The 23,660-nt window shown below is 42.9% G+C and overlaps 1 protein-coding gene across 1 annotated transcript in view; it reads right to left on the minus strand.

The window, feature by feature from the left end:
* Positions 1-1,374: 1,374 nt before the first annotated feature.
* LOC132398161 (desmoglein-2-like) overlaps positions 1,375-23,660 on the minus strand; it is a 75,925-nt gene continuing 53,639 nt past the window's right edge. The window contains exons 10-16 of the mRNA XM_059977224.1: positions 22,462-22,727; positions 22,231-22,376; positions 16,092-16,304; positions 14,759-14,989; positions 10,126-10,262; positions 7,879-8,175; positions 1,375-4,909 (exon numbers count right to left, since the gene is read on the minus strand). Coding sequence (XP_059833207.1) covers positions 4,073-4,909; positions 7,879-8,175; positions 10,126-10,262; positions 14,759-14,989; positions 16,092-16,304; positions 22,231-22,376; positions 22,462-22,727 — 2,127 coding nt within the window. The 3' untranslated portion in view covers positions 1,375-4,072. The remainder of the gene's footprint in view (positions 4,910-7,878; positions 8,176-10,125; positions 10,263-14,758; positions 14,990-16,091; positions 16,305-22,230; positions 22,377-22,461; positions 22,728-23,660) is intronic.

Below are 23,660 nucleotides of genomic sequence, written 5' to 3' on the forward strand. Positions count from 1 at the left end.
GTGGAAGGAGATGAGTTATTAACCTCAAACTTTCTGCACAATCAAGCAAAGAGTTGAACTGCACGTGCATGTAACGAGAGCTGTATAACTCATCTCCTTCTACCTTCAGGCTTCTGTATCTCCTTTCCTGAAGGTGGCAATGAAGAGGGCATGCCCTGGGTGATGAGGGTTTCAATGATGAATGCTGTGTTCTTGAGACATCATTCCTTGAAGAAGTGCAGGACGCTGAGGAGGCTAGTTCCCCGTGATGGAGCTGACTGAGCTCAGCAGCTTATTTTGATCTTGTGAAATACCTTCACCCCATAGCAGAGGGTGATGCAGCCACGTACATCTGTAGAAACTTGTGAGTGTCTTTGGCAACATATCAAACTAATAAAATCTGAGGCGATTTGGTATGTCAGAGAAAACCTTGGTTAGATCTTCGTGGGTTTAGGGGCCTGTTTCTGTATTGTACTGTTCTACCGCAGCTGAAGTACGGCATCCAGTTCTGGGCAGTGTGTGCTGGAGAGGCCGCAGCTGAGGTTCGTTAAGACGTTAGCTGAGTCTGTGCCCATGATGTGGCTTCCTCTACATTGACAACAGGTTTGCCAGGCATCTGAGCTCTGTTTATAGTGGTCACTTTAAGCCCTTTGTTGCATGCCATTTTTAACATAAGCGTGAGCTGAGGCAGCCCACAAGTTTTGTCAAACGTTCAGCAGAATGACACTGACTGCAACTAGCGGAAAAAAAAGCAACGAAAGTAAGAGGCCTTTTCCTCCCTTCCTCCCACCCACCACACACACAGTCCTCCTGTCCCAGTACAGGCCTTCGGCTCTCCAGTCTCAGGTGAGAAAGCTTGCCAATGGCTCTTATGCCTTAGGAGGCTAAAGACGTTTGGCTTGTCCCTGTTTGACCCTCACCAATTTTTTACTGATTGCACTGTAGGATTCTATCTGGATGTATCATGGCTTGATATGGTGACTATTTGGCACCCAATTTCAACCATGTAATTAATAAATCTATTAACCTGTACATCTTTGGGTTGTGGGAGGAAACCCATGCGGTCAAAGGGAGAACATACAAATTTGTTACAGCCATGAAACCCTGGCTGTTGATACTTTAATAGTTCTAAGTTTTATGCTTCTGTGTTGAACCCAAAGGTGTGGTGCTCTTCACACAGATAGTCATATCTGGAATGAACTGCCAGAGAGAGTGGTTGACGTTGGACATCAACAGCATTCTAAGTATCTATATGAGCACTTGAATCTCTCGGGCAAGGGAGCAAATGCTAGGAGATAGGATCAGTACAGAAGGGTGCCCATTGGTCAGTCTAGATGAGTTGGGCTGAATGGCCTGTTTCTCTGCTGAATGATTCTATGACTCTAAAATAACCACTTCTACTTAATAAAATCTTTTATTCCAAACAATATGTGTAAACATAAAATGCAGCTTTTCAGAAAAACACCTGAGCAATCAAATTTCTTACATCATCCCTCACAGAGAACATGGATTAATTTGCCATTTTTTAATAACAAGACCTACAAAATCCTAAATTAAAGAGACAAATCAACATATACTCAGGTTCCTGTATGAAGTTAATTGACACAGATTAATATGTTTTGCTAAATAAAGCAATTATTACTTTGAAGCCCCATAATATAAAATGCATTATGAAGGTTAACGGTCTATGTATGCATCTCAGCAAGCTATTGTTACAAAAAAGGTCATAATACACTTAAAGCCATTCAAAATGTTTCAGTGAAATATAGCTTAAAATCTCCATTTCAAAAAATAGACTCAATTCTAAACGTTACATTGATTGAGATTACACTGATCATAAGCACGTGTCAACGAGCAGTTCCTTAGCATGCCCTATCAGAGATATTTCCCTCTGGTGCTGATGAAAGCGAGCAATCCACCGAAAATTACATCTGTCCTGCACAACAGCAGGAAGCTGCTTTGGACAGAGTTCTGTTCAACAAAAGCAGAACATTCAGAAAGAGTTTAAATTCATTCTGGGAAATAATAGAGACGGGTTGAGTGTAAAGCAAGGGTACCGAGGCAAAAGACCAACCAGAAACTATTGAATGCAGGAAGCAGACATGAGAGGCGTCTTCCCCTACTTCAGTTTCTTAGGAGATCTTTCCTGGGAAGCTTTACATGAGTGCCCACACACACAAAATTAGCACCGAGACACAAGTAGAAATATCATAAACTATTCTGCAGTTGCTGGAAATCTTGAGCAACAAACTCAAAATGCTTGGGGAACTCAACAAATCAGGTAGCATCAACGGAGGAACTCAACGTGCGGGGGATGAAGAATTCCCAACACTTCAATCTGAAGCATCCACAATTCCTTATCGCCCCCAACCAATCCCTACAGTCGCTGTTCAACCTGTTCTGTTCTTTCAGCAGATTGTGTGTGGCTCCAAGTTTCAATGTTTGTAGTCTGTTGTGTCTCCAGTTAAGCAGGCCACTTAATTGGATTCATCAAATTGCTTAGATGAGCCTCCACTTAACATCTCTTACAAACAAGAGCAGGAGTGGGCCACTCAACCCTTCTACTGTTCCCTGCCACTCGATACAAACAATGGCTGATAAGCATTCCTATATAATTACCGTCACCCTATCAACACAACCTTTCCCTGCTGTCCACCTGAAATCCCTATATGAACCTGTCCCACATTCTTCCCGTTCCCTTGGAAAGAAGTGTTTACTGATATTCCCAATTGGTTTTGGGAGCCGCCACCTAACACTGAATGGAAATACACTGAGGTCACTTGGGCCATTAGATACCCCTGGCTCTGTGATTATTCTTTGGTGTCATTGGGCTGGCAATCCCAGAGATAAGGATTATTGGTCCAGATACACAGGTTCAAATCCCCTGATTGCTGGGGAATTTTAAGTTCAACTAGTTAAATAATACCAGAATAAAAAAAAAGCCATGGAAATGATTTACTGGAGTAACTCAGATGGTCAGCCAGAGGGATAGTCAACTGGAGTTACTCAGCACCTTGTGTTTTACCTGTAAATGTGGTCTTTTGTACTTTAGTATTAACCTAATATCAGTCCTGAAGAAGGGTCTCAGCCCAAAATGTTGACTGGTTATTCCACTCCATAGATCTGGTCTGACCCACTGAGTTCTTCAAACATTTTGTGTGTGTTACTCAATGCTAATGCTGTCTCTTTTTTTGGGGGTGTAATGATGTGTTAAACCAACTGATCTTTGAACCATATAACTCAGGTTAGGATTTAAGGACAGGGATGAGGGAGAGTTAGTTCTCAGAGTCAGTAAATGAAGAGTCAGGGGCAAGAGCCCATACTTGGAGTCCAGTTGGAGGGCTTGGTGGTCGTAGGCCGGCAGGCACCGAGATCCGAGACCAGCAATCCCCAGGGTGGCGAATTCTGGGTCGGAGGTCTAGGTGGACAGGAGGCATGATCAGTGAGTCCTGGTGTTAAGGCTTGAAGGTCAAATTCCTGTGTTTGGGCATGCAATGCTGGCACTGGAAAGTGTGGGATGCCCCCAGCACATCTTTAGATGTTTTGGTTGTTGGTGCAAACAACGCATTTCACTGTATGTTTTGATGTAGAGATTAGAAATAAATCTGAACGAATAATAGTGCATTTTGCCAATGGACCACAAACTGCCGAAGCTGGAAATCCGAGCAACACACACAAAATGCTGGAGGAACTCAGCAGGCCAGGCAGCATGTATGGAAAAGAGCTGACATTTTGGGCAGAGGCCCTTCATCAGGACTCATTGAATCCGAAAGGTCGACCGTTTACTCTTTTCCATAGATGCTGCCTGGCCTGCTGGAATTTACTGATGGAACACTGCATGTTGGTGGTCAAAGGGATAAGTGTTTAGGCTGGTGAATGGGGTGTGAAGAAACTTGCTGCTTCTACCTGAGGCAAAAAATAAACTAACCATTTTTAAAATTATTTAAAAAAATATTTCCTCCAGTATTATTTCAGGCCAAAGTAATGAACAGATTGAGGGAAACCCCTATTCTTGAACTAACTGTACAACATTGGTAGACTTTTATACTGATTTGTATGTTACACTGCTGGACTTGCTGGTCTCACATTTTTCTCAATTGCCTGTGTTGACACGACTGTGATGCAGGATCTCTCTCAGACCTACATTGCCTGAACCAGTGACTACCAAATTCTCCTGGGTAACAGGAACGTGACCAATCATCTGCTTGGACAGCACATCGTGCACCCCTTCCGATGCCGGGTTAACTGAACTTGTCACAACTGTAGTTTTCTGTGTTAGAGATTTCTGACCAATTGGTCGGTCAGTGGCCATACACTGTATCTCTCCCAAGCCTGCACCAGTTGACCTGGTCACCACTACATTCTTCTGGACAACAGGAGCAACAGTGAAGGTTGGGACTGTCCCTTGGAACTCTCCTGGGCCATAACTGACTGTGGTTGCAGTCACTGCTGGGTCAGTTGTAATTGACACGTTCTGGTATCGGTTGTACTGTGAAGTCACAGTGCTCTGTTCATCAACAACCAGGGACTCTTCCTGACTCGGCTCAATAGTGGTAGTCACAACATAGTGCTTCTTCAGAGGCAACAGAAGGGCTCCACTGGGTTGTTGATTCGTAATGCTGGACGAAACGATTTCTTTCTTCGCTACTTCCTTCTGTTGGATCAAGGTTTGAGAGCTGCTCTTCTGCTCCCACTTTGTGGAAGTAGCCACTTCAGAGGCTCCTTTCACCAACTCACCACTGCAGATTCCTGCCAGCATCTTGAACTTTGGGTCCAAGTCATTCAAAAAGGAGTCATCTAAAGGACCTTCTTGAATAAGGCTGCAACAGCCCAGAGAACCCACAGGCGAGTTTGTTCCTTCACTGTTGTAAACGAGTAGACCATCATCTGAAGGCTGAGATATCCACTCTTGAGCAAGGGCGTGGCTCTTCTACAATAAAACACAGTTGGAAAATACAGATGTTACCACTCCTTGCATCAAGCAGTTTTGTCATTAATTCCAGTATACAGTCATCCAACGTCAAACATGGTAAAGAAATCAGTAAATTGATTTATTATCATCACATGTAACGAGGTTCAGAGAAGAAGTTTGCTTTGCATGCTATCTCTAAAGATCACCACCACATCAGTGTGTACACGGGAAAAGCAGAGGCAGAATGTGGATAAAATGTTACAGTTACAGAGAAAGTGCAGTGCAGGCAGACAATAAAGCACAAACCCATGACGAGGTAGATAATGAAGTCAAGAGCCAATTTTATTGTACTAGAGTCTTATGACAGCAGGTTGGAAGCTGTCCTTCAGTCTCGTGGTTAATGCTTTCAGGCTTTTGCATCTTACTCCTGATGGGAGGGGGGAGAAGTGAGGATGTCCAGGGTGAGGTGGGTCTTTGATTCTGTTAGCTGTAAGGCAGGGATAAGCACAGAGTCCATTGAGGGGGGGAGCTGGTTCCTACCACGTGCTGAGCTGCGTCCACACCTCTCCGCAGTTTCTGAAATAAACCTCAAACAACACCCATGGGAAGAGAGGGGGAATTAACGTTTCAGGTTGAAGATCTTCCATCAGAAAAATCCTATATAGAACAGCACCTCATATTTCACCTGGGTTGTCTACAAAACGATTGTGTGAACATTGAATTCTCCAATTTCATAACCACTGTTCCTTTTCACTCTCCTCTTGACCTCACACCCATACTAATCCCCATCAGCCTGTTTCTGTCCTCTCCTCCACCCACTATCTGCCTATCACCCACACCGCTCCCACTGTTCCCATCTGTCCTCCCCACCTCCTTTATGAGGCTCTATGCTCCACCTTCCTCTATCAGATTCCGCCATTTGTGAGCATTTGTCATGCCCACTTCTCCTCTCTCAGCCTCTGTTACTTCTTCCACTTTGCCTGTCACCTAGATCCACCCATCACCAGCCAGTTCCTGCTCATTCCCTTCCCCTCATTGTCCTTTTAATATCCTTCTCCCCCTCTATCTTTTGGTCCATGTGAAGGGCCTCGACATGAAATGTTAACAATCCATTTCCCTCTACAGATGCTGCTCCACTGCATTCATCCAACAGCTAGTTTTACTATAAAATGTTAGCTGTGTTTCACATTTTTATTATGAGGAACAGAGTCACACAAATCATACAGCACAGTATCAGACCCTTCGGCTCAACTGGTCCGTCCTGCCTCAAACAAGCTGGCCCCATTTGGCTCATATTCCTCTTATCCATGTACCTTTTAAATGTTGATATTGTACCTGCCTCAAATACTTCCTCTGGCAGCTTGTTCCAGCCTTTCTGGAAACAAGTTACTGTTAAATCTCGCCTTAAAACTATGCCCTCTAGTTTTTGGTTCCCCAGCACTAGAAAAATAGACTGCGTTCATACTGTATATATCCCTGTGGATTTTACACATCTCTATATGGTCACTTCTCACTTTCCTGCACTCCGTGGAAAAAGTCCTAGCCTGTCCAACCTCTCCTTATAACTCAGTCCCTCAAATCCTGGCAACATTCTTGCAAATTTTTTTCTGCACTCTTCCAGTTTCATAGGTTTCCTAAAGCAGGATTGTGAGAATGGCTGAGAGTCTCCCTAGCATCCATCGGGGACATTTATCAGAACTGCTGTGTATACAGGACCTTTGTATTACAAAGGATCCCACCCATCCTCTTTGACGTTCTACCATCAGGCTTCTGAATTCCCTGCTGCATTACAAATAAATTTTTACCTTATTGCTTTCGAAGTGTCATTGGTTAATCTGTTCTGTACCTTACAATATTTAATTTATGCACTTTACTTTGTTTATCTATGTACAATTCATCTGTAGATTATATCCTCACTTTCCTAAGTTATTGTGTGTTGTGTGTACCCTGGTCTGGAGAAACATCGTCTCATTTAATGGTACACATGTATATATCTAAATGACAGTGAACTTGACTTGAAGTAAACTGAACAGGCCTTCTTCTGCTCAGCAAAAGGGTTCAAAGCCAGAAAGATAGAGATTTAAAACCATTCACAATGAGGTGAGGTTCCCTCGCCCCAAAGGAGGTGGGGATCATGAACTCAATGGGTGAAAGGGTGAGGGAGGCAGAAACCACAGCCCTCCTGAATAGCCCAGGAATGGCAGACTTTCAAGCATGGCACTTAGGGAATGGGTTTGGGGATTTTGCTTTCAAGCAGCATTTAAGATGTGTGAACGGATTACATCCATCATTGAAAACATGCAAAAGAAAAATGGCAGACGCATAAAATCTGAAATAAAAGCAAAAAATGCTGTAAGTACTCAGCAAGTCAGGCATCTGAGGAGCGAGAAACAGAGTAAATATTTCAGGTCGGTTCTCTGTTAGTTCTTGTTTCTTAGATGCTGCCTGACCTACTCAGAACTTGCAGGATATTTAGGCTGTTCCACTGTAACCAACCTCTCCGCTAAATCAACTATCAAAAGTTGGAAAACTTGTGAGAAAGTTCGCAGGACGAAAGGGCCAGAGATGCAGGGAGAGGTTGGGGAGGTCTGGACTTTTTATTCCTTGGAGTGTGGGAGACTAGGGGGTGATAATTATAGAGGAGCATAAAATCACTGTGGAACATCAACAGGGTGAAAACAATCAGGGAAAGTGGAAAACAAACTATAGGACACAGGTTTGAGCTGAGAGGGGAAGGATTTGAAAGAGATCATAGTGGCAAGGTTTTCCATGCAGAGTGAGCCAGAGGAAGTAGAAGAGGTGGGTACAATTAGAATGTTAAAAGACACTTGAATAGCTACATGCATAGGAAAGGTTTGGAGGGTCATGGGAAAAATGCTGTTAAGTGTGTCTAGCTCAGATGGTTAAGCTGGAGAGCCTTGTTTTGTATATTACTCTTTGATGTTAAGCATCTAAGCTTCTGTATTGAACAAATTACTGTCACATACCTGATTAATGTATCGATCCACAAAGGACTTGGATGCACCACTCAGCATGAAGCCTTCGAAACTAGTGCTAGTTCTCCAGCTTTCAAATGGACGTCGATCCCACATTGCTTTCCTGTGGCCATCAACATACATCGAATCCTCCATTGAAGTTCCTTCATTTCTCCTGTGAGTCCACCATGAACTGTTTTTAGTTTTCCCAGGTAAATGAATAAGGTCAAACCCCACACCTGTTGGTTCGATGGGCTCCTCACCGACCCACTCTTCTGATTTCTCTGAATGAAACATCTGTGGTAGCAGCTGTAATAGACAGAATAATTTCAGTCATTGCTCATTGAAGGGTTTACTAAAACATGGGAGATGAAGAATAGTCAAGAGAGAGCAAGTGAAGAAGATTTATGTTGTTCCATCTTTTGCTTGGGCAGGGAACAGGATTCAGGAGGACAAACATACTTGTAAAACTATTTATAGAGGTCAGATTCTGGTAGGACATGAGTAAATGGCACGGACATTGACTGTTTATGGACACGGAGAGCTGGGCATGCAAGTCCACAGTTCCCTGAAAATGACAAACAGGTAGGATAGTGAAAAAGGTGGTTATTATGCCTATCTTCATAGTCCAAGGCATTGAGTACTAAGAGTTGGGAGGCTATGTTGATTAGACAAGTACAGTTCTGGTTACCGTAGTACAGAAAGGATGGAGACAATAGAGATTTGGAATGAAGGGATGTAGCTTTAAGGAGAGACTGGAGAGACTGGTTTTATCACTAGCATGTAGAAGGCAGAGGGATGGCCTTAAACAGTTTGATAAAATTTACAAGGGGCTGGGATGGGATAGCTAGACAGGGTCTTTGTACTAAGGCAGAGAAATCTAGAGCTAGAGGGTACAAGTTTAAGGTGAGGGGGATGAAGTTTGAAGGAGATCTGAGGGTGTTTTTTTTCCCTCTGCCACAGAAAGTGGAGGAGGCAGATATAAATACAAAGTTTAAAAGGCAGGTACATAGACGAAACACATAGATGGGCATGAGCCTAATAGTAACAAATGGGATTAGCATAGTTAGTTATCAGTATGCACAAGGTGGACTGAAGGGCCATTTTCTATCCTGTAGGATCCTAAAAATAGAGGGTTGTGTGGGAGGGAAGGATTGGAGTAGGTATAAAGGTCAGGTTGAAGGGTGTGTGCTGTGCTGTTCCATGTCACATACGGTTAATGAGCAGGATGATCCTTTAACCTCCTCAGGAAACAATGAATGTGAAATATTAATAAAAAAATTATCAAAAAGCAATTATCCACCAATATGGGCCATATAGCTGCATTCTTTATTTAAAATCTAAGCTGGTGGAAAAGCCTGAAAGTTGTTTTTCTACATGTTAATATTTATTTTTTTTATTGGTTTATTAATGTCATATTTACTGCATGAGGTACAGTGAAAAGTTTAGTTTGGCATACTGTTCATACCGATCAATTCATTACATAACACACTGAAGTAGTACAAGGGTCAACAATAACTGTATGCAGAATTAAGTGCTATAGTAGGCAGTGCAGTGCAGACAGACTGTAAGGTACACGGCTTTGACGAGGTAGATTGTGAAACCAAGAGCTCATCTGGGAGACCATTCTGTTGACTTATAACAGTGCAATAGAATCTGTCTTTGAGCCCAGTTTGTAGGTGCTTTCAGGCTCTCTGTCTGACGGGAGGGTTAAAGAAAGATTGGTTGACTCTGCCATTTAACATCATCTGCTTAGGCCAACATTCCCCAAGAGAAAAAGAGGGATTAACAGTTACTTTGCATTGTGGATAAGGTTAAGGACAGATGACTGGACAAAGGGAATATCATCCCTATCATAACAAGGTTATAGGGAGAGGTTAGGACTTGGAGCATAGAGGTGCGAGAACTGACCATCTTAGATGGGAATCTTGGTTGGTATCAACGATTTGGGCTGAAGGGTCTGTTTTAATACTGCATGACTCAGAGTATGAAGAGCAGAGGGGGTTAACAAAAGTGAAGGTATGAAGGCAGTTAGAAGAGAAAGCAAAAAGAAAGGGATGCAAAGGTTGTGAAAAGTTAGGCTGCAGGACAATCCTGAAGGTTAAGCAATGTTAGTGCAGAGATATGGACACAATAGAAATGACCGGGTCTGATGGACAGAGAAGATAATTCAGCTGAAGGTTTAGAACTTGGAATGGAGTTTGATATTTTAGTTATATAAAACAGAAAGTATAATCTCAGGGCATACTGATTACAAACCGTATCTACTTGTCCTCCTCCCTCAATGCTGCTTTGTCCCAGAGTACCATCAATTCTGTTTGTCTCATCGAGGATGAAGGTATTTTTCCCACCAAATCCACTGCCACATTTGCAAAACAGCAGTAGCAAAGGAAGAACTAGAGAACAGGAATTTCAACATTTATGCAAAAGTCACCATTTGTAAAGCATACAATGACAATGCTAGCAACAGTTTGCTTCAATGTGCTGCTTTGAAACACATGACCAGAAAAGGAGTTAGACAATTAATGCAAACCACTTCCCAATTTTCAGAAGCCAATCTCAGCAAGGCAGCAGACATCAGATATGAAACAAACCTATGCATTGGCATTATCTTTTGGCAGAGGAATATGTGTAGGAAGATCAAAATCTCCAAGCTAGTGCAACATCATGGTCCAATCAGCACCAGAGACCCATGTGTTCCCACAACAAAAAAAAATCTGCAGATACTGGAAATGCCTTTGTCTCGGCCTGAAACATCAACTATTTACTCTTTTCCATTGAAGCTAGTTGAGTTCCTCCAGCATGTTGTCTGTGTTCCAATGTGCTCTTGACAACCTACAGCTGGCATCATTAAGCATTGGAAGATACCTCACTGAAAGGTCTTCCAAGCCCACTGGAAGGATAAGTAAACCAGTGTCAGTGGTCAATGGCCAATGTGGCTCTTCACAGTGGCCTGTTGCAACATTCTCTGGTAAGAAATTCCTCCTCATCTCCACTCTAAAAGGACACCCCTCTATTCTGAGGCTGTGTCCTCTGGTCTTAGATTCTCTCACCATAGGAAACATTCTCACCGCATCTACTCTCTCAAGGTCTTTCACCATTTTTTGCTTGCAATGAGGTAATCCCTCATTCTTCTGAATTCCAGTGAATACAGATCCAGAGCCATCAAAAGCTCTTCATATGACAAGCCATTCAAACCTGGAATCATCTTCATGAACCACCTTTGAACCTTCTCCAGTTTCAGCACATTCTTTCCAAAATAATGTGCCGAAAACTGCTCACAATACTCCAAGTGAGTCCTCAGCAGTGCTTCATAAAGTCTCAACATTGCTTTTATATGCAAGTCCTCTTGAAATGAATGTTAATATCCCACTTGCCTTCCTCACCATAGACTCAACCTGCAAACTAACCTTCAGGATTCCTGCACAAGGACCCCAAATCTAATTGTGGCAGCCTATCTACTTTCTCAAAACTGCCTGCCCCTCCATCTATTTCCATATCATCTGCAAACTTTGCAACAAAGCAATTAATTCCATCATCCAAATCATTAGCATATAATGTAAAAAGAATCGGTCCCAACAGAATCCTCTGTGGAACACCACTAGTCACTGGCAGCTAACCAGAAAAGGCTCCCTTTATTCCCACTCTTTGTTTCCTGCCAGTCGGCCATCGCTTTACCCATACTAGTATCTTTCCTGTAATACCATGGGCTCGTGGTATGGTAAGCAGCCTCATTTGTGGCACCTTATCAAAGGTCTTCTGAAAATCCAAATACACATTATCTGATTCTTCTTTGTCTATCCTGCTTCTTCAAAGAATTCCAACAGATTTGTCAGGCAAGATTTTCCTTCAGGAAACCATGGTAACTACAGCCTATTTTATCATGTGTTCTAAGTACCCCAAGATCATATCCTTAAACAACCGACTCCAGCACCTTCCCAACCACTGAGGTCAGACTAACTAGCCTATAATTTCCTTTCTTCTGCTCCTCTCCCTTCAAGTCTGGAGTAACATTTGCTATTTTCTAGTCTTCCAGAATATAGTGATTCTTGAAAGATCTGTACTATCACCTCCACAATCTCTTCAGCCACCTGTTTCAGAACCCTGGGGTGTACACCATCTGGTCCAGATGACTTCTCTCCCTTCAGACATTTCTGTTTCCCACAAACCTTCTCCTGAGTAATGGTAACTTCACAAACTTCATGACACCTGACACCTGGAATTTCCACCACACTGTGAGTGTCTTCCACAGTGAAGACTGATGCAAAATCCTCATTCAGTTTGTCGGCCATTTCCTTGTCTCCAATTACTGCCACCCCAGCAACTCTTTTCAGCAGTCTGATATCCACTCTTGCCTCTCTTTCACACTATGTATCAGAAGAGACTTTTGGTATCCTCTTTATTATCGATTAGCTTACTTTCGTTTAACATCTTTTCTTCTTAATGACATTTTTAGTGGCCTTCTGTTGGTCTTTTTAATATCTTCCCAATCCTCTAACTTTCCACAAATTTTTGCTCTATATGCCCTTCCTTTGGCTTTATTGTTAGCCATGTTTTTGTTATCTTACCTTCAGAATACTTCCTCCTCCTCAGGATGTATATATCCTGTGCCTTTCGAATTGCTTCCAGAAATTCCAGCCATTGTTGCTCTGCCATCATCCCTGCCCATGTTCTTTTTCAATAAATTCTGGCCAGCTCCTCTCTAGTGCCTCTGTAATTCCCTTTACTCCACTGTAACAGTGATACATCTGACTTCAGCTTCTCCTTCTCAAATTTCAGGGTGAACTTGATCACTTACCCCTAAGAGCTCCCCTAAGCTCCCTCATTAATTGTGGTTCATTGCACAACAGCCAATCCAGAATAGCTGACCCCCTAATGGGCTCAACTATGAGCTACTCTAAAAAGCCATCTCATAGGCATTCCAGAAATTCCCTCTCTTGGGATCCAGCACTAACCTGATTTTCCCAATCTATTTGCATATTGAAATCCCCCACGACTATTGTAGCATTGTTCTTTTGTCATGCATTTTATATCTCCTGTTGAAATTGGTGGACCACATCTTTACTATTGTTTGGGGGGTCTGTATATAACTTCCATCAGGGTCTTTTTACCCTTGCAGTTCCTTAGCTCTATCCACAATGATTCAACACTTTCTGACCCTATGTTACCATTGCACATATCTTTTATATGTTAATGATAAACTTGAGGTCAAAATTTACTTTGGCACATCCTTACAACTGCACTGCACTTTCTCTGCAATTGCAGCTCTATATTCTGCATTCTGTTACTGTTTTCCCTTGTACTACCTCAATGCCCTTATGCTTTGAAATGCTCTGAATTGATTTTTTTTGAAAAACTAATCTTTTCACTGCATTTGGTACACATGGCAATGGTAAACCAATACCAAACACTGGTTATTTCTCCACTACTCCACCTTTCCAGATGAAGGGCCCAGACCCAAGTGTTAACAATCCATTTCCCCCATGAATGCTGCCCACCCCACTGAGTTCCTTCAGTGTCTTGTTTTTTTGTGATAGAGTATTTGGTGGCAATCTGTTATTATTGGTTTCTTATTGTCACATGTACCAAGATCCACTGAAAAACCTGTCTTGCATACTGTTCATATACAGATTTAATCATTATACAGTGTTGGAATAAGGCAAAACAATTAGGCAGAATTAAGTTTAAAAGCTTCTGAAAAAGTGCAGTGCAGGTAAACAATAAAGTGCAAGATAATAACACGGTAGATTGTGAAGTCAGGAGTCCATCTTATCATACACAAGAGGTTTCTTCGAGAGTCTGATAACAGTGAGCTAGAATCTCCCCTCTAGTCTGGTGGAACATTGTTTCAAGCATCAAGGTATCTTCAGCCCAATTAGAGAAGGGAGAAGAGAAAATGTCCAGAATGGATGGGGTCTTTGATTATGTTGACTTCTTTAGTGAGGCAGCAAAAAGTGTAGACAGAAGGGATGGTTGCTTTCAAGATGTGCTGAGCTGTGTCCAGAACCCTAGTTTCTTTTGGTCACATGCAGAGTAGTTGCCACACCAAGTTACATACATTCAGACAGAATGCTTTATATGGCGCATCAATAAAAATTGGTTAAGAGTTGACAAATTCCTTTAGCTTCCTAAGGAAGTTGAAGCATTGGTTAGCTCCCTTTTCACTTGTTCACTTCAAGAAAGGAAATGTTCTTGCCCAGTATGGCCTACGTGTGACTCCAGTACTGCAGACATGGGCAAACTCTTACCTGCCCTACCCTACAGCTGCTGGGTAATCTGGGATGGACAGTGAGTGCCTATTTTGCCACAATGCAAACATCTTGTGAATGAGCTTAGATGGGAAACTTGATTGGCATGGACCAGTTGGGCAGAAGGGCCAGTTTCCCAGCTGTATCTCTTAATGACTTAAGAGCCAGGGAATCAGGAATTACTATTACTCGGAACTGCAGCACGTGAAGTCAACACTCACCGAATCAGATTTATTATCACTGTTGTAGGATTTGTGGTTAAAATGTGAAAGAGAGTCATTTTACATTTTTAACAAAAGCCACACCTCTTTATTTCCACTATGAACAAAACAAAGCAGTCACTTTACACAGATGTCGTTATGTCAGCCATCATCTCTTAAAGCAAACATAACTCATTGACTGTTTTTGTGTATTACGTAGAATAGTTTCTATTATCAACTACATGTATCATTTGCCATCCATTACCTTACCCCGCACTGTCATACATTGTGCAATTTGTTCTTTGCGATAGTAGCACAGTGTAAGACACAAAAGAGTTACTAAGAGTTGCAATAACACAATAAATAGTGCAAAGAGGAACAACAAGGAACATCTGAAAGCAAAAGTATCTGAAATATTAGCGAAATTCACTGGGTTAAACTTACGTAGCAGCATCAGTAGCACAGGCAGGATCATCAGTGCCGCAGCAACACCTCCAAGCTCTACTTTTGACTGAATCAACTTCTGAGAAGAACAATAGTCGATCTCGTCGCAATCAGAGACATAGACCTTAAGAGTAACTGTGTGTCCTTTTCTGTCAGCATCTTCGATCCACACCGGCACAGAAAATACTCCGGGCCATAAATGTTTTAATGGAACCAACTGCATACTGGTTGCTTTAAACAGGAAGAAATGGTGCCAGTCAGTGGTTGGTTTCATTCCCTCCTGCAGCACCAGCCAATGACTGAGACAAGTGTTATGGGAGTAACCAGGGAACCTGGGTGTTCGGAGGAGCTGGGGGTGGGGAGGGTGAATTTGGGAGCAAAGTGATGTTGGTGGGGCCAATACGAAGATTGGGGGTGGAGCCAGGAAAGAATTGGGTATAGGACAAGGGTAGTTGCTGGGTTGGGCCAGGAGGGGGAGACCAGAGGGAGAGCCTGGGGGTTGGGTCAAGGGAGAGCCCATAGTTGTCTGGGGTAGGTGGGGCCAGCGGAGGGTGCCTGGGTTAATTGGGGTTACAGGGGTGCCCAGGATTGGTGGGATGCCTAGGGTGGGCAGGGTTAGTAGAGCAAAAAGTCATGGCCAGGAGGGGTCCGAGGGAGTTGTGAGAAGGGGATTGTTGGTGGTGAAGAGGTGGGTGTAATTTCACCCTGGAACTCTGGGAAGTTGAAGTGAGGGGAAGGGCTGACATCTGATCTGAACAAAAAAAAAATTAACCAATTTTAGTCCTATTCTGGATGGATTCCAACAGGGGTATATTTTGAGTTCATCATCTTGACCAAATGAGTTTCCAGTCACTCCTGCCCACACCACAGCCTCTGGAGGCTATAAAGATCTGTGCGAACTGTAATGCCTTTGAGAGTGTCTGGGCAACAGACCCAGGAGCACCTGGTTTTGGGGTTTGTGTCAGGTTTGGGTTAGATTATGGAATATTGATCAATATAGATCTATTTCCAGGGCGATGCAATGTACTCAGTATCACCACCAATTACGTCCCTTCTTGATTAACAACTTATAGAAGTGTCTGCTGCTCTGTTTTGCTGCGAGCGTCACAGTCTTTGAGGCTGGCCAACGAAAATGTTAGGCTCAGTCATGTTTGGACTGACAGTGGTTGGGGTGGGTTCTACAGCAGCAGATCGCTGAAGCAAGGATTACAGCAGCCAACTTGCACTATAGAAGCTCCCATAATATTGTAAATCGGGTCAACTTTGGAATACACACAAAATGGTGGACGAACTCAGCATATCAGATTTGTTCTGGTAAAGTCCAAGGTCTTACCATCTGTCCGGCCCAGCTTCCACATTTGATTGGACTGTACGTTGAAGTGGAAAGGTGCTCCAAACGGAGAACCATCAGCATCGTAAGCAGTGACATTCAAATATCTCGCCTGGCTGCACATGCAGGGTTGTGTGTTACTAAATTTTGGCATGTGGTCATTGATATCTTCCACGTTAATCACGATGGTTCCAGTGGCGGTGACAGAAGAGCCTCCTGTAGCGGGTGGGGGGGGGGGGGGTGGCAGAAGAGGAGGAGGAAGAAATTGTTCACAGTGAAATATCACAATATTCTTTGAAAAACATGTGTGTTTAAATCCTAGCTATAAACATGTAGATGTCCTAAACACAAAAGATTATGTGGACCATAAACAAGAGATTCTGCAGATACTGGAAATCCAGAGTAACACATGCAAAATGTTGAAGGGTCTCGCCTGAAACATCTACTGTTTTTTCTTCTTCACACATGTGTCCTGTCCTGCTGAGTTCCTACAGCATTTTACGCAGATGCTGGAAATCTTGAGTCCGAGATTCTAGGCTTAAAACTTTGGCAGTTCATTCCTCTCTGAAGGTGCCACCTGACTTGCTGAGCTCCACTAGCATTTTGTGAGCATTGCATGAGAACAAGCACAACTCTTAAGAAAATGCAAATGTGGCAACTACAATGAAGGTTTTATTTGTTTTAGGACACAGCTGAGTGAATATTAAATTTATAACAGCACAGAAACAGGCTACTGTTTTAAAGTCATGCTGACTGATATTTCTATCTACATCCATCCCCAATTGCCTATGTTTGTCCCATATTCCTCCAAACATTTCCTGTTCAATTATTTGTATTTTAAATGTATGGCCTTTCACCTGCTACTGTTCCCGTCTTAGCCACTTCCTCTGGAATTTCATTTCATATCTGTCCCATATCATCTTCTGTGTAAAGAAGTTGCCCCTCTCCCTTTTAAATTCTTCGCCTCTCACCTTTATCCTCTCACCTTTTACTTTTCCTGGGAAATAGGCCCCATCTATAATCCTCATAACCTCTGTACCCCTCCACAAGATCACCCTTCAATCTTCATGCTCCAAAGAATAAAATCATAGCCTGTCCAGCCTCTTGTTTTAACTCAGTTCCACAAGACCTGGCAGCATAAATCTTTCTCATAAATCTTTGTGGAAAGCGGCCAGTGAAGGAGTGGAGATTTGAGGCTTTGACCTGAGAGGCTTTGATGAGAAGCTGAGGACGAGCTTCACTCCAAGTGAGGTAAGGCCGGGTAAGTTCCTTTCAAAGGAGAAAGTTTCAAAAGTTGAGGCAACATATTGGGTAGGTCATGGCTGCTGAGATCGGCCCCGTGGTTTGTTCATCCTGCAGCATGTGGGAAATCAGGGATACTTCCAGTGTCCCTGACGACTATGTGTGCAGGAAGTGTGTCCAGCTGCAGCTTCTGGCAGACCGCATTGAGCGTCTGGAGCTGCGATTGGATTCATACTGGAGCATCCGCGATGCTGAGAAAGTCGTGAATAGCGTGTTCAGTGAGTTGGCCACATCGCAGGTAAAGGCTACACAGGCAGAAAGGGAAGGGGTGGCTACTAGACGGCGTAGCAGTAGGCAGGTAGTGCAGGAGTCCCCTGAGGTCATCTCCCTCCTAAACAGATATACTGTTTTGGATACTGTTGGGGGAGATGTCTCATCAGGGGAAGGCAGCAGCAACCCAGTTCATTGCACCATGGGTGGCTCTGCAGCACAGGAGGGAAGGAAAAGGAGTAGGAGAGCTATAGTGATAGGGGATTCGATTGTAAGGGGAATAGATAGGCGTTTCTGCGGCCGCAAACGAGACTCCAGGATGGTATGTTGCCTCCCTGGTGAAAGGGTCAAGGACGTCTCTGAGCGGCTGCAGGACATTCTGGAATGGGAGTGTAAACAGCCAGTGGTCATGGTGCACATAGATACCAATGATATAGGTAAAAAACGGGATGAGGTCCTTCAAGGTGAATTTAGGGAGTTAGGAGATAAACTAAAAAGTAGGACCACAAAGGTAATAATCTCTGGATTACTACCAGTGCCACGTGCTAGTCAGAGTAGAAATAGGAGGATATTTCAGATGAATACGTTGCTTGAAAAATGGTGCAAGGGGGAGGGATTCAAATTTCTGGGGCATTGGAACCAGTTCTGGGGGAGGTGGGACCGGTATAAACAGGACGGTCTGCACCTGGGCCGGACTGGAACCAATGTCCTAGGGGAAGCGTTTGCTACTGCTATTCAGGAGGCTTTAAACTAATGTGGCAGGGGAATGGGAACAAGTGCAGAGAGACAGAGGGGTGTAAAATGAGGGTAGAAGCGAAAAGTAGTAAGGTGAAAATTAAAAGAGGCAGGCAGGAAAATCCAGGGCAAAAAGGGCCACTTTTCAACATAACTGTATAAGGACTAAGAGTGTTGTAAAAACAAGCCTGAAGGCTTTGTGTGTCAATGCGAGGAGCATTCGCATTCGTAACAAGGTGGATGAATTGAATGTGCAGATAGTTATTAATGAATATGATATAGTTGGGATCACAGAGACATGGCTCCAGGGTGACCAAGGATGGGAGCTCAACATCCAGGGATATTCAATATCCAGGAGGGATAGACAGGAAAGAAAAGGAGGTGGGGTAGCATTGCTGGTTAGAGAGGAGATTAACACAATAGAAAGGAAGGACATTAGCCTGGAGGATGTGGAATCAATATGGGTAGAGCTGCATAACACTAAGGGGCAGACAATGCTGGTGGGAGTTGTGTACAGGCCACCTAACAGTAGTAGTGAGGTTGGGGATGGCATTAAACAGGAAATTAGAAATGCTTGCAATAAAGGAATAGTAGTTATAATGGGTGACTTCAATCTACATATAGATTGGGTGAACTTAATTGGTAAGGGTGCTGAGGAAGAGGATTTCTTGGAATGTATGCGGGATGGTTTTTTGAACCAACATGTTGAGGAACCAACTAGAGAGCAGGCCATTCTAGATTGGGTATTGAGCAATGACGAAGGGTTAGTTAGCAATCTTGTCGTGCGAGGCCCATTGGGTAAGAGTGACCATAATATGGTAGAATTCTTCATTAAGATGGAAAGTGACATTGTTAATTCAGAAACAAAGATTCTGAACTTAAAGAAGGGTAACTTTGAAAGTATGAGATGTGAATTAGCTAAGATAGACTGGCAAATGATACTTAAAGGGTTGACGGTGGATATGCAATGGCAAGCATTTAAAGATCGCATGGATGAACTACAACAATTGTTCATCCCAGTTTGGCAAAAGAATAAACTGGGGAAGGTAGTGCACCCGTGGCTGACAAGGGAAATTAGGGATAGTATCAAGTCCAAAGAAGAAACATATAAATTAGCCAGAAAAAGCAGCACACCTGAGGACTGGGAGAAATTCAGAGACCAGCAGAGGAAGACAAAGGGCTTAATTAGGAAAGGGAAAAAAGATTATGAGAGGAAGCTGGCAGGGGACATAAAAACTGATTGTAAAAGCTTTTATAGATACGTGAAAAGAAAAAGATTGGTCAAGACAAATGTCGGTCCTTTACAGTCAGAAACAGGTGAATTGATCATAGGGAACAAAGACATGGCAGACCAATTGAATAACTACTTTGGTTCTGTCTTCACTAAGGAGGACATAAATAATCTTCCGGAAATAGTAAGGGACCGAGGGTCTAGTGAGATGGAGGAACTGATGGAAATACACGTTAGTAGGGAAGTGGTGTTAGGTAAATTGAAGGGATTAAAGGCAGATAAATCTCCAGGGCCAGATGGTCTGCATCCCAGAGTGCTTAAGGAAGTAACCCAAGAAATAGTGGATGCATTAGTGATAATTTTTCAAAACTCCTTAGATTCCGGATTAGTTCCTAAGGATTGGAGGGTGGCTAATGTAACCCCACTTTTTAAAAAAGGAGGGAGAGAGAAACCGGGGAATTATAGTTAGTCTGACATCGGTGGTGGGGAAAATGCTAGAGTCGGTTATCAAAGATGTGATAACAGCACATTTGGAAAGAGGTGAAATCATCGGACAAAGTCAGCATGGATTTGTGAAAGGAAAATCATGTCTGACGAACCTTATAGAATTTTTTGAAGTTGTAACTAGTAGAGTGGATAGGGGAGAGCCAGTGGATGTGGTATATTTAGATTTTCAAAAGGCTTTTGACAGGGTCCCACACAGGAGGTTAGTGTGCAAACTTAAAGCACACGGTATTGGGGGTATGGTATTGATGTGGATAGAGGATTGGTTGGCAGACAGGAAGCAAAGAGTGGGAGTAAACGGGACCTTTTCAGAATGGCAGGCAGTGACTAGTGGGGTACCGCAAGGCTCAGTGCTGGGACCCCGTTGTTTACAACATATATTAATGATTTAGACGAGGGAATTAAATGCAGCATCTCCAAGTTTGCGGATGACATGAAGCTGGGCAGCGGTGTTAGCTGTGAGGAGGATGCTAAAGGATTCAGGGCGACTTGGATAGGTTAGATGAGTGGGCAAATTCATGGCAGATGCAATTTAATGTGGATAAATGTGAGATTATCCACTTTGATTGCAAGAACAGGAAAACAGATTATTATCTGAACGGTGGCCGATTAGGAAAAGGGGAGATGCAATGAGGCCTGGGTGTCATTGTACACCAGTCACTGAAGGTGGGCATGCAGGTAGAGCAGGTGGTGAAAAAGGCAAATGGTATGTTGGCATTCATAGCAAAAGGATTTGAGTACAGGAGCAGGGAGGTTCTACTGCAGTTGTGCAAGGCCTTGGTGAGACCACACCTAGAATATTGTGTGCAATTTTGGTCCCCTAATCTGAGGAAAGACATTCTTGCCATCGAAGGAGTATAAAGAAGATTCACCAGATTGATTCCTAGGATGGCAGGACTTTATAAAGAAAGACTGGATTGACTAGGCTTATACTCACTAGAATTTAGAAGATTGAGGGGGGAATCCTATTGAAACGTATAAAATTCTAAAGGGATTGGACAGGCTGGATGCAGGACGATTGTTTCCGACGTTGGGGAAGTCCAGAATGAGGGGTCACAGTTTAGAGATAAAGGGGAAGCCTTTTAGGACTGAGATGAGGAAAAACTTCTTTACACAGTGAGTGGTGAATCTGTGGAATTCTCTGCCACAGGAAACAGTTGAGGCCGGTTCATTGGCTATATTTAAGAGGAAGTTAGATATGGCCCTTGTGGCTAAAGGGATCGGGGGTATGGAGAGAAAGCAGGTACAGGGTTCTGAGTTGGATGATCTGCCATGATCATACTGAATGGCGGTGCAGGCTCGAAGGGCCAAAGGGCCTACTCCTGCACCTATTTTCTATGTTTCTACACTCTTTCCAGCTTAATAGCATCGTTCCAATAACAGGGTGACCAAAACTGAACACAATACTCAAGATGGAAACTGTCCTTTCTTGTCCATGCATCTATCCAGATGCCTTTTAAATGTTAACATACTTCCCTCAATTACCTGAAAGGAAAATTCAAAGGAATGAGTGAGCAAGAGAGTAGTGGGTGCCCAGAAAATGCACTGCCAGGGGTAATGGTGGAGAAAGCTACAATAGAGGTGTTTAAGAGGCTCCTAGATAGTTACGTGAACATGCAGAGAATGGAGGGATATAGACACTGTGTGGGCAGGTTTAGTTAATTAGGTGTTCTTTGCTTAATTAGTTCAGTACAACATCATGGGCTGAGAGGCTTTTTCTCTGTTGTACTATTCTATGTTGTATTAACAAGTTACAGCGAAAATTAGTAGGGCAATGGAATTGCTCTTGGGTAGAATGGCCTCCTGTACGGTAAGGAGATATGCAAGACTGTTTCTTAAAGGTTCAGATGGCAATGATGACAAATATATCCTTTCCAACAATCCACAGAAAAGATAATTTATTTCTGCTTACTGCAACTTGATAGAGTTGAGCTAACAAACAATCTGCTGTGGGAACTCAGTGGACTGAGCAGTATCTGTGGGAGGAAATTAAATGCCAACATTTCGGGTGAAGACCCTGAATCAGATGTGAAATGTCAACAGTTCCCTTCCTCTCATACATGCTGAGTTCTTCTAGCAGATTGTGTGTTGCTCCACGTTCCAGTGTCTGCAGTCTCTTGTGTCTTCAGAGTTCCAGTTAATGTCATTCCATCTACTCACGCTCATTGCTGATAGCCAGAACTGTTGCAGTGTACTTCCCATCAATCACATACTCAGACTCCCGGTCAATCATACCATCGATGGTAACCTTTCCAGTTTCTGAGTCAATAATTAACCAGTTAGCCACATCTTTGTCCTTTGCGTACCTGTTGGAAATCCAGAAGTGCAGGTTAGCCCTTTGCTTTTAAAGAAAATTAGTGAAGGAGTAAAATGGTAATTAGCTTTACTTACTTTGTCATTTCAAGTGGCTGCCCTGTGTCTTCACTCACCGCTGAATAAATGCCAATGACTTTACACTGCTTAATGTCCAAGCTTTCAGAGATCTTTGTCACCAGTTTGCTGGGCTTAAATACAATGCCTTCTGCAACATTTTTGACAATGACCTTTATGTCAATGGGCTGTGCTATAATGTCTTTAGGTACTGTGTGGTGGTATGGTACCTTGTTGGATAATCGTATAACTAAATGAATATGCTCCATTTCTTCGAAGTCTAATTCCTGGGTGAAAGAAAAAAAGTAAATCATCCCTAGGGCAAGCAGAAAAAGAAGCCTGTCTGCTGTTAACTTATTTCATTCTGATGATTTAAACTTCATTCACAGGCAGAGCGGAAAATTTTAAGACCAAGATGAGGAGGGATTTCTGAAATCAAGGATTGGGCGAATAGTGGAATTTTCTCTAGAGGACAGTGGAGGCACAGTCATTGTTGTATTGAAGACAGAGATCAACAGATATCTGTACCTTTGAGGAAGCAATGGATTGACCATGCTAATTGCTTCTCAAATGAATATGCAGCGGAGGTTCCCCACCCACCCAACCTGTTGCTGGGTGTGGAGTTTGAAAGACATTGGTAAAACAGATGTATTGTGATCATTGGTGTCAGTTTATAATTCCAGATTAATGCTGAACATAGAACAACACAGCACGAGAACAAGCCTTTCAGCTTACAATGATGTGTGGAAATAGCTAACCTAATTATGCCTAATTTAGTTCATTCCTTCTGCTTGCACATGACCCATATCCCACCATTTGCTGCCTATTCATGTGTGGCTTTACACCAATATTGACCATCACTCTCGGCAGTGCATTCCAGGCACTCTCCACTTCCTGTGTAAAAAACTTGCCCGCCTACCTCCTTTGAACTTACCCCCTCTCACCTTAAACAAATGCTTTCTCTTATTAGATATTTCCACCCTGGGAAGATAATTAACAGTTGTCTACTCCATCCATGCCTCTTACAATTTTGTAATCTATTAAATTATAACTACAGATATAATTATTATGCTAACTTTGCCAAAATGTCACACGTTCCAAGGCATAACACTGTTGTTCTTGAGACAGTTGCAAAATGATGTGATTTCAACACTAGCAATTTGGCCTGGCCACATTGACCCTGTATACTAGTAGAGGTTCCCAGATTTTTTTATATGCCA

The sequence above is a fragment of the Hypanus sabinus genome, chromosome 1 (assembly GCF_030144855.1).
Source record: "Hypanus sabinus isolate sHypSab1 chromosome 1, sHypSab1.hap1, whole genome shotgun sequence".
Classification (NCBI taxonomy): Eukaryota; Metazoa; Chordata; class Chondrichthyes; order Myliobatiformes; family Dasyatidae; genus Hypanus; species Hypanus sabinus.